We start from the raw sequence: 11,608 nt of genomic DNA, 5'->3' as shown, positions 1-11,608 counted from the left end.
GCCACAAACTGTAAATGTTGTTCCCCCACCACTAAATGCAGTTAGCACTGAAAAAAGAGATATAGGGATGTGGAGGAAGGCATCTTGGATGTCCATTGAGACCAGGGGGTTCAGAAGTGAGTGGCCAATTTATAGATGTAGCGTGACCCTCTTGAAGGCCGCTGAGTTTTTGAATCCCCCTAAGCTCTGCACAGCCAGACAACACACATTTTCCACGCTTTCATCCAAAGTGAGTAAAACAGTCCTTGAGCTTGATTTTTATTGTTTTATTAGGAAATTTAACTTTGACAGGGTCTATGGGTTTATGGGATATGCAATGGAACTGTACAACTGTGGAGAACAAACTCCTTAACAAAAAGGACAAAAATCAGCAGCACAAAGTCTTTGCAAGGAGCACTTGTGCCCCTTAGTGAACCTACTCAGACCCCAGATGAAAATCTCTCATCCACCTGGCTGTCTTGACAGTGTCCCTGAGCAAGCAATTTCGAGACATACAAATTAAGGAGTCCCAGGGAGAACTAGTTGAGTATTGCACCTGACCGCCCTCTCACTTCTTTGGCCCAGAGGGTGTAGAAGTACCCACACTGTCCTGTTCCAGTAACTTAACGGGTTGCAGCTGCTTTCAGGCCTTTCGCTGGCTTCATCCCTGCTGACAGGCTGTCTTTCCTGAGTAGACTGTGGGACAGTGGTGGTCCTTTTGTCTAGCTTCTGCCTTGCCTGATCATTTGTTCCCCCCAATAGCAACCATCTGACATATCAAGAACGGATGGATCAAGTAACTACCGGCCAGGGGCGGACTGACCATTTGGAAACTTGGGCACTGCCCGAGGGCTCGGGGTCAGTAGGGGGCCCCATGAGATGCCCCTGGTACCTTTTTCATTGGCTTTTTGAAGTTTGGGCAAAAACACAGGGCCCCATGATCCCCTATTGCTCGGGGGGCCCCATGAGTTGTCAGTTTGCCCCTGATACCGGCTCATATCTATGGGTTAGTGTTAGTGTGAGGGATAGGGATAGCAGGAGGGTTAGTGTGAAGGTTAATGTAAGGGACTGTGTTGGTGTCAGGAAAGGGATAGGGATAGCAGGAGGGTTAGTGTGAGGGTTAATGTAAGGGACTGAGTTGGTGTCAGGCAAGGGATAGGGTTAGCAGGAGGGTTAGTGTGAGGGTTAATGTAAGGGACTAAGTTGGTGTCAGGCAAGGGATATGGTTAGCAGGAGGGTTAGTGTGAGGGTTAATGTAAGGACTGAGTTGGTGTCAGGTAAGGGATAGGGTTAGCGGAAGGGTTTGTGTTAGGAGTGAGGGATAGGGTTAGTAGGAGGGTTAATGTTAGGGGTTGGATTAGCAGGAGGGTTAATGTTAGGGGTTGGGTTAGCAGGAGGGTTAATGTTCGGAGAGAGGAATGGGGTCAGCAGAAGAGTTAGTTCTAGGGCGAGGAATAGAATTAGTGGGAAGGTTAGTGTTAAGTTAAGCGATAGGATTACCAAAAGGGTTAGTATGAGGGAAGCCCTTTAGGTTGCACATAGAAAACAGCACCGATGTCACACCGCTGAACATTAGCACACTGCAAAAAAATCAATTTTGAGGAGTTTTCCTTCTCCATCTTCAGTTAATTTCCCTTTGATTACAAACAAAAGTGATTAGACAGAAGAGGAAAAAATCATTAACCTGTTTATTGATAGGTTAAATCTTTTATGTAAATAAACTTTGCCATTATTAAAATATAATATCTACAAACAGAGAGATAGCAATGATATCAAATGGCTTTATTTTTTTGAACTTCTTTACAAACAAACAGCATAAAGCGAACCTGATCTGCCCTAAATTATTTCTAAGATAACAAAACACCTAGAGTGCAGGTACCTTGCGGTGTCCGAGTTAGTCTTCAATCCCTGTGTCAGATTATACACAAGTCCTCAACCTCAAGTCGACATTAAACTCAAATTCCTCATAATGCTAAGTCCTACTCTCTGTCAATCAACTGTCAAACTTCAGTAAGGCGGTAAAGGCTCTGGCATTTGACAGCTGAATGACAGGGACAAGGTGGAGCTTAATCCTGACTTGGGCAAAAGTCAAGGACAAATGTACAGCCTGGGCTGAGAATCCAAATGGTCTCTACAAGATTTGCACACAGATTAACACAGATGCTAGCAAGCACCACTAGATTCCAACACTTCATCATTGCTGCTGCTACCTTTAGAAGTACCTTTAAAAGTGTTAGAAGTGCTATTGTAACAGCAGAAGCTGCAAGCTCAAACCTGTCGTTGATTTTTTACGTTTCATAGCACCCACAGCCCTTCCAAAGAATGTATGAAAAACAGTAACTTCCTTAAAGTCACTATTTGCATAGCCATAGGCATCCCCTCCTCCACCATTGGCCATGTCCATCACAGTGACATGGCCTACAAAGCAGTGTAGGAGTACATATTACATTGACAAGAATCATATATATAGTAAATTGATTTAGAGAATTCTGGAGTGGCATGAGAAACGAAGGTAAAAAGTGGGGTGTTCCTTTGGAGTGTTAGTTTTTGTATTTCAGCCATATTATGTATAAACCAATGCAAACAACAACAGCTGATGCGATAACAAGGGGATCATGCAGGTTGTTCTCCCTGGACTTTTCTTTTTGTTGAGATGCCTCCCTGTCACCTGTCTCCCTGGTTTCTGGGGTTTTCGTTGTTTTCTGTTGAGGCGCACTGTTTCCATCCATGAGGTCCACTGATGGGTTTTCATTGAATTGAAGTCTGTAGAAACTTAAATCATTGGAAAGCTCGAAGCTGTTCTCTTCTGGCTCTTGCCTGTTTTGTTCTCTCCTACGCACAGAGCCAGAAGCTCTTCTAGGATCTTCACTTTCCTCTGGCCTCTTTTTAGGAGAGCTGCCTGAGCTTGAATTCTTAGGTGTGCTTGTATTTGGCTCATCAAGTGGAGTGGGACTTCCCTTGCTGGCCCTTGTGGCGGGTGATTTAGAAGAACCTGGAAACTGGGAACCCTTATTACTCAATTCATCAACACTTATCTCAAGTTCAGGCATCCTCGATAACGCAGGGGCTTGGTCAGTTTCTCTTGTGAAATCTGCAAAGCCAGCACCGGACACCAAAACTCCTGGTTTTTCGACATCATTTGTTGGTCTACATGATGAGTGTTGCACACTCTGCAAATGAATCACACAATTTCATGAGCAAATCTCAACATTACAGAAGCCAATTAAACCAGATCTGTGTTTACTTGTAACATAAAGATATGACAGTTTTTCTAGAGTACATAATTAGAGAAATAGGCTGAAATACTTATGTTTTTTGGGTGAAAATGTTGCTCCAGGCTCTCTGCAGTGCTTATGATATAACCAAAATCTTAGACATTTGATCATATGAGCTACATGAATAAAAAATATTAAAGAGTGTAGATCAGCCTATCCTTCACTTGAGTAAATATCATATAAGCATGAAGGTCCTGCATCAAAATCACCCAGCACCAGTACAACATTTTGTGAACTCGTTGGCAACTTTGTGGCCACACAAATCCCTTCTACCATTTACACCAAGGACAGCAACTACTATTAAAGTTTACCTGTCATGATAGAAATATTCAGGCTGCAGTTACTGAACCGTTCTGAGAATGTTTCTACCCTGGTTACCATATTTAGTCTCTTTCTTTAATACTTTGAGTAGCAGACCTGGAGCCAGTAAGAAGATAAAGGCTGTCAACCTTTTCTTTGACTCTTGCAAATGTGTTGCTGATCAGTGACTTGATGATTCTTGTGTCTAGAGGCAAGATATCTCCAGGACAGTACCCTTTATAATGGAAGTGACTTTTAGAAATCCAAATGATGGTGTTACACTTTCCTGATGGTTTTTCAATTATGTAGAACATACCAACAGTTAGGATGTCCAGGTAAAAGAGAGGAGCATCTTCATTGTGTCCATATAGGATAGGGCAGAGTCATACTTGATACATTGGGGAATTCACATAGATGGAGTCTCTAAAGCAGTGATAGTTAACTTACTTGATATAGGGGAATTAGGTCTTTAAAAAGCCACACATAAAATTCAGTAAATGTATGGCTACAGAAAGCAGTCAGAGGCTGCAAGCATGTTACTGGAGTTGTTGGAAACTAGGGATATACTTCAGAAGACAATAATGGACTGAAGATATGGTACATGAGGCTTCTAGAGATCATTGCTAGTACATCTTCTATACAAATGCTTTCACATCTGTGCACCCAACAGCTCCTGTAGAATATACAAGACTAGAAGAAAAAAAAAGCAACACACAGCACCTAAAAGGGGTTATGTGGTTAGCACTTCTGTATGGCAGCACTAAGGTCATCAGTTCAAATCCCAACCATGACACTACCTGCCTGGAGTTTGCATGATCTCTCAGTGATAATAACCCCAAAACACACCTCCAAGAGGACCACTACCTTGCTAAAGAAGCTGAGGGTAAAGGTAATGGACTGGCCAAGCATGTCTCCAGACCTAAACCCTATTGAGCATCTGTGGGGCATCCTCAAATGGAAAGTGAAGGAGCGCAAGGTCTCTAACATCCACCAGTTCCGTGATGTCGTCATGGAGAAGTGGAAGAGGACTCCAGTGGCAACCTGTGAAGCTCTGGTGAACTCCATGCCCAAGAGGGTTAAGACAGTGCTGGAAAATAATGGTGGCCAGACAAAATATTGACACTTTGGGCCCAATTTGGACATTTTCACTTAGGGGTGGACTTGATTTTGTTGCCAGCGGTTTAGACATTAATGGCTGTGTGTTGAGTTATTTTGAGGACACAGCTAATATACACTGTTATACAAGCTGTACACTCACTACATCACATTGTAGCAAAGTGTCATTTCTTCAGTGTTGTCACATGAAAAGATAGAATAAAATATTTACAAAAATGTGAGGGGTGTACTCACTTCTGGGAGATATTGTATATATATATATTTATGAATGTGAGTTAGGGACCTTAGACTGTTAGCTCCTTGAGCATCAGGGACTGATGTGAATGTACAATATACAGTGTAAAGCGTAAATTGATGGCACTATATATGTACCTGCAATAATAAGAACGATTGGATGCCAGGTCAAAGAATACTTTTTACACTGGCTTGAGTAAGCACCAAAACATAGACTACTGGGGTCGCACAACAAGTGCCAAAAGGGCCGCAGGTTGGGCACAAGGGCTCTAAAGTGGTTAATAAAAAGGGCTTTATCTTCCTGGTACCACCCAAAACATTAAAATTCTAATTCTGGATAGAGTATGCTTTTAGTATTGCAACATGGATAGACTTCATTTTTCACCATGGTAGGGAGTGGGTACTTTTTTTTCTAATATGTGTTTGTATATAGAAAGAAAAGAGACAGAAGAGTCTCTTACCGACTCATATGTAGGCTGCTGCCTGTGCTGGGGTCCCGCTGCAGCTTTTACTCCAGACTCCGAACTTGTCCCCGATGGATGCTGGGATGGAGCGCTTGTCACCTTTATCACAATATTTTAAAAGTCACAGCAGAAAATAGAGTTAAAGTCCAAGTGCAGGCAGAACTCTTACTACTTACTTTGCAATGTTGGATACAGTAGAAAAGGTTGATTAATTTGGGGAAAGGTATTCTCTCTGACTACACTGGGGAGAATTTCTATCATTTGTTATCCCATTGCTACCAGGACATGGATTATGGGGTGTCACTAAGGGCTTGATTACATCAGCCTATTGGGCTGAGTTTTTCAGCACCGTCCCAAAGCATACTCAAAGCAATTTGCCTTATGTCCTATTTCTTCAGTTCACACCAATGTGCCGAATTGGTGTACACTAACAAAGAAAAATTAGGACATGTTTAACCACTTAAGATCTGGAAGGTTCTACCCCCTTCATGACCAGAACAGTTTTTGCTATTCGACACTGCACTACTTTAAAGTGGCAGTAAACTCATTTGTTTAATTTTAGGTACAGGTAAGCTTATAATAAAACTTACCTATAGGTAATACGAATATCTCCTAAATATACACCGTTTAGGAGATATTCTCTGTTTAATAAAGCTGGCGCATGTGCTCTGAAGGAATGCCATACCTGAGCCGTTCCTTCAGAATGTCACCAGCACACCGAAAATCACCAATATGGGTCCAAAAGTTTTAATAAACGATCACATAGTTACAGCAAGGCAACGTTTCGGAGTCTCGCAGGACCCCTTCATCAGGCCCTAGACACCCACGCGCATGCACAGGAGTGACGTCATCGCGGTCTGGCCTGTCGGACGGCCAGAGTTCGCGAACCAAGAAGGAAGACGGGCGAAGATGTAAGTGTCTACAACGATGACAGCGTGCCGCTGAAGGGCTTCATTTTACATTTACATAATGTATTGCATTGCATTGCAGTGCATACTAGCACATTGACATTACCTTGCAGGGAACTATTTTTTTTTATGTTTTCCTGCGGTTTACTACCACTTTAACTGGCAACTGCGAGGTCATGCAACACTTTACACTAATGAAATTTATATTTTTTCACACAAAATAGAGCTTTCTGTTAGTGTTATTTGATCACCACTAGGTTTTTTTATTTTTTTATTTTATAAACGAAAAAAGACTGAAAATTCAAAAAAAAAAAAAAAAAAAAACTATATTTTTTCGGCTATAAAACATGTCATTAATAAAATGCAAAAAAAATCTAATTTCTTCATAAATTTAGGCCAAAATGTATTCTGCTACATGTCTTTGGTAAGAACGAAAAACCCAATAAGTGTATATTGATTGGTTTGTGTGAAAGTATACCGTCTAAAAACTATGGTATACTGTATAGACTGTTCAAATCCCACCCACAGCATCACCTGCCTAGAGTTTGCATGTTCTCCTTGTGCCTGTGTGGGTTTCCGCTGGGTACTCCGGTTTCCACCCACACTCCAAAGACATGCTGGTAGGTGAATTGGATCCTGTCTAAATTGTCCCTTGTATGTGTATGTATGAATGTGAGTTAGGGACCTTAGATTGTACACCCCTTGAGGGTTAGGGACTGATGTGAATGTACAATATATATATGTAAAGCACTGCGTACATTGATAAGTACCTATAATAATAATAATATACTGGAAATTTAATTTAACAACAACAGAGCCCTGTGTTGTTATTAAACACCAGGCTCTGTATTGTCATTCGCTAAGCCAATCAGCAAGTCCCGGCTATAAATCATTGGCTTGTGTTGTACTGAATGACAGCACAAATGGGGCGGTGAGTATACGCCCCCTACCCAGAAATGCTGGATCATGTACATATACAAGATCCAGCGCACAGTAGCCACCCTGTAGAAGTATACATACAGTAGGCAGTCCGCTAGTGGTTAATTTTTGCATATTGTTATTATTACACAGGATTTATATAGCACCAACAGTTTGCGCAGCGCTTTACAATATAAAGGGAGACAGTACAATTACAATACAATCAAAACAAGAGGGTTAGGAGGGCCACACTCCTAAGAGCTTACAATCTAATAGTATCGCATTCCATGTTAAATCAAATATAAAGTCAACGTTAAAAAAAGAAAGCACTGTGATGGGTACATGCACAACATAAAGCAGCTGGCACATTATGTGTACCTTAATGTGAGCACTCTGGTGTGAATTAGCCCTAAAAAAACTAGATACACACTGACCTAATAATCCGAGAGAGGTTCTAAGGCCCCATGTACATGGGACACTTCTGAAACTGGAAACTGACTACTGGAAAACGTAGGTGAAAAAACGTCTGTTTAGCCGCGTTTGCATACAGCGTTTATGTGTGTTTGCGTTTAGAAGCATTTTTTAAAGATAAGCACAGGAGAACCTCCCAGACACCCAGAATGCACTGAAAAGTGGTAAATTTCTAACTATTTCAGACTGTTTCAGAGAAATACAGAGAGTAGAAGCAGAGACAGCAGTATGTGTTGAGATTAGCGTAGGTGTGAGTTGCTCATTAACATTTCTTTTGTTTCCAAGGGTGGGAAAGGTGTCTGGTGGAGGGAGTCATTAAGGCCACCTGACAGGGGGTCTTCATGAGGAATTTTCAGTGTGAATGGTCATTAACATATCTTTTGTTTCGAAGGGTGGGAGAGGTCTGAGGTGTGAATTGGTCATTGCAAGGTGTGACAAACTTGGTAGGAACATCCTGTGTTCGGTGTTTTGTCCATCTGAGTACATTGAAAATGCTTTGCATACATTTTTCATGATGAAAAAAGGCTCTGGAGAGCATTGGGAACTGGAAGAGTTAAAAAAAAAATTTCAATTGCAAACACTTATAAATGCGATTTGGCGCGTTTACAAGCGTTTTGCGTTTGAAAAGCTGATAAAATCGACTGCTGAATGAAAGTTTGGTGCGTTCAAAAAAACGACTGTAAATTCAAAAGCCTGTAAACGACGATGTGTACATGAACACATCGGAAAACATTAGGGAGAGTTCAGGGGCTTCTGGAAAAAACGCTGAACAGCTCCTAAACGTGAGTTTATCAGCTGCAGTGTATATGAACCCTAACTCTTTCCACCTCAATTAACTAGTTGCCGACCGCAGATAGCCGAATGACGGCTGCACTGCGGCCGGCCAGTTCTGGGTGGACGTCATATAACGTCCCCCCAGAACGCGCTCTCCTGCGCGCCCCAGGGGGCGCGCACCTGGCGATCTCCGTGATCGCTGTGTCCTACGGACACAGCTGATCACGTGATGTGGTAAAAGGCCAATCATACCGGCCTTTTACCACGTGATCAGCGGTGTCCAATGACACGCTGATCACAGGGAAATGCAAGTACCGGTTCTCGGCTGCACTTTCCTCACGCTGTCAGATCGTGAGGAAAGTACTGCCGAGAACCGGCAGTTGTCAGAGCGGGGATCGGCACCGATCATCAGGACACTGATGATCAGTGCCCTGATGATCGGTGCCCAGCAGTGCCACCCACAAGTTCCGCCCACCTGTGCCCAGCAGATCACCCACCTGTGCCCAGCAGTGCACCCACCTGTGCCCAGCAGTGCACCCACCTGTGCCACTCTGCAGTGTCACACACCTGTGCCCAGCAGTGCCACCCACCTGTGCCCACCCACCTGTGCCCACCAGTGCCACCCACCTGTGCCCACCTACCAGTGCTGCCCACCAGTGCCACCCACCAGTGCAGCCCAGCAGTGCTGCCAGTCAGTGCCACCAGTCAGTGCCCAGCGGTTGTGCCAGTCAGTGCCGCCAGTCAGTGCCCAGCAGTGATGCCAGTCAGTGCCGTCTATCAGTACCCATCATCAGTGTCACCTATCAGTGCCGCCTATCAGTGCTGCATATTAGTGCTGCCTATCCGTGACACCTCATTAGTGCTGCCTATCAGTGTCGCCTATCCGTGCCACCTCATTAGTACTGCCTATCAGTGCCCTTTAGTGCTGCCTATCAGTGCCCATCAGTGCCGCCTATCAGTGCCCATCAGTGCTGCCTCATCAACGCACATCAGTGCTGCCTCATCAACGCACATCAGTGAAGGAGAAAAATTACCTGTTTGAAAAATTTTATAATAGAAACAAAGAAACTTTTTTTTTTTTTCAAATTTTTTGCACTTTTTTAATTTATAGCGCAAAAAGTAAAGCGCCCAGTGGCGATTAAATACCACCAAAAGAAAGCTCTATTTGTGAGAAAAAAATTATCAAAATTTCATATGGGTACAATGTTGCATGACCGCACAATTGTCAATCAAAGTGCGGCAGCGCTGAAAGCTGAAAATTGGCCTGGTAAATAAGGGGGTATGAGTGCCTGGTAGGCAAGTGGTTAAATAAAAGTGTGCTTCTGTTCCCAAATTTGTGATTCTATGAGCCTTAACAGGGTAAAATAATTTCAAATAATTTTTAATTTTTGTAAATCTGCAGTTTTGATAAACAAATAATATCTGAAGGTCCTTGTTCAGGCACTTCCTGTTATAGAATGACAACCCTTTGTCTCTGTCTCCCATTTGTACACCTGCGTTGTCATCTTATTACATGTGCTTCTGATGAAGATTACAAGCGGCCACTTTAAAGCAGACCTTACCCTAAAGTATGTCCTGTTGCCCTGCATCCTCCCGCCTCTCTCTCTTACAATTAGACATACGTTTTTTTAAAATTGATGTTATTTATTTCTGCTGTAGTTGGCACTTCATCATTTCTTGCATAGTCGAGAATTATGTTTTTGTCCCGCATCCCATGCACAGATGTGCTGCAGAGCTTCAGGTCCCGAGTGAGCCCTGTGGCAAATCAGGTTTCCCTAAGCATCTCTGCATGCATGGGGTTCCTCGAGCATGCGCAAAGATGGCTGTTAGGGCGGTCCCAAACCTCCGCCATCTTTGTGCATACACGGAAAATCACCTGTGCATGCACAGATTTGCCGAAGGAATCTTCCAGGACCTGAAGGGTGGGCAGAGCCCTGCCGCACATCTGTGCATTTTCCCTGATGGTGGCACCGAGGGGGGAGACTGCCGTTTGCTGCATGTAGACAGGAAGTGGCTGCGAAGAGGATGTATAAAAGCAGCAATAAAAGGTGCAAAGAAACCCCATGCATGCGGAGATGCTTAGGACAGTCCCAAACCTCCGCCATCTTTGTGCATACACGGAAAATCACCTGTGCATGCACAGATTTGCCAAAGGAATCTTTCACAACCTGAAGGGTGTGCAGATCCCTTCCGCACATCTGTGCATTCGCCATGATGGTGGCACCGAGGGGGGAGACTGACGTTTGCTGCATGCAGACAGGAAGTGGCTGCAAAGAGGATGCATAAGAGCAGCAAGGAAAGGTGAAAAGGATCTACATTTGCATTAACAAAACTATAATGTGGCATTGGCTGTTTTGCAGTAAATGATTGCAGAAATGACACTGATCTTACCGGATTTGGGACAGATTCCTTGGGGTAGTGTTTGTTAATGGCGTTTGCGGCATACTGCTGGCCTGGAGGAGGGTTAGAGGTATCCTGCAAGTAGAACCAATAGAGACATTTGTGTACAGTAGTTACTTATTGATAGAAAAACAATGTAACATGACGCAGATGTAAAGGGGTTAAGAAGACGTGGGGAAGCACCGGGGAACGGCTCATGCATGGCACAGCCCTGAGTTGTAGCACCTTGTAGAAGAAGGAATTATTCAGAGGTTTGTAGGCTCTCTCATGTTGCAGGTCTTACCTGTGAGTACCCGGGCACTTCTCTTTGCTGCGGTGCTGTCCATGCTTTGTCATCTTCACTCAGAGACCTGGATGGACTGGATGCATCACTTCCAACCACCTTTATAGAAAGAATAATGATGTCATTATCAAATTATATCCGTGGCAATCAACCTTGGCCCTCCTACTGGCCCCTCCTGTTTGTTAGGGGGGTCTCCCTTCTTAGCACATAATCATTTCTCCTCATTCTGCTCTACTGATTTCAGTTGGAACAAAAAAATACATTAAAGCGGAGTTCCACCCAAAAAGGGAAGTTCTGCTTTAAAGATTGGTCCCCCGCTCCCCCTTAAGGATTGGCACCTTTGGGGAGTGGGGGAGGAACGGGTACTAGAATTTGACAGGTACCCGCTCCCACAGGTTCTGCCTAGGTGATCGGAAGTGAAAGTTGACTCCCTTCCCTCCCCAAAGTCTTGTGGGACACGTGATAGGTCCCCGAAGACGACAGGGC

At 43.7% G+C, this 11,608-nt stretch overlaps 1 protein-coding gene across 5 annotated transcripts in view; it reads right to left on the bottom strand.

Moving 5' to 3' along the window:
* Window positions 1-251: 251 nt before the first annotated feature.
* The window catches only part of MAVS (mitochondrial antiviral signaling protein), a 54,917-nt gene continuing 43,560 nt past the window's right edge, over window positions 252-11,608 (bottom strand). For 4 of the 5 annotated variants that reach the window (XM_089653347.1, XM_089653348.1, XM_089653345.1 and 1 more), the window contains 4 exons: window positions 11,123-11,221; window positions 10,831-10,914; window positions 5,366-5,467; window positions 252-3,149 (listed from right to left, as the gene is read on the bottom strand). In XM_089653347.1, the coding sequence (XP_089509473.1) occupies window positions 2,520-3,149; window positions 5,366-5,467; window positions 10,831-10,914; window positions 11,123-11,221 (915 nt within the window). In that variant the 3' untranslated portion in view covers window positions 252-2,519. The remainder of the gene's footprint in view (window positions 3,150-5,365; window positions 5,468-10,830; window positions 10,915-11,122; window positions 11,222-11,608) is intronic. The other variant, XM_089653349.1, reaches the window with a different exon arrangement.

This window comes from Staurois parvus, unplaced genomic scaffold (assembly GCF_062004578.1).
Source record: "Staurois parvus isolate SC_StPar_1 unplaced genomic scaffold, SC_StPar_1.0 ptg000708l, whole genome shotgun sequence".
In the NCBI taxonomy this organism is placed as follows: domain Eukaryota; kingdom Metazoa; phylum Chordata; class Amphibia; order Anura; family Ranidae; genus Staurois; species Staurois parvus.
The sequence above is the reverse complement of the archived record's forward strand: the minus strand, read 5'-3'. Positions and strand labels throughout refer to the sequence as shown.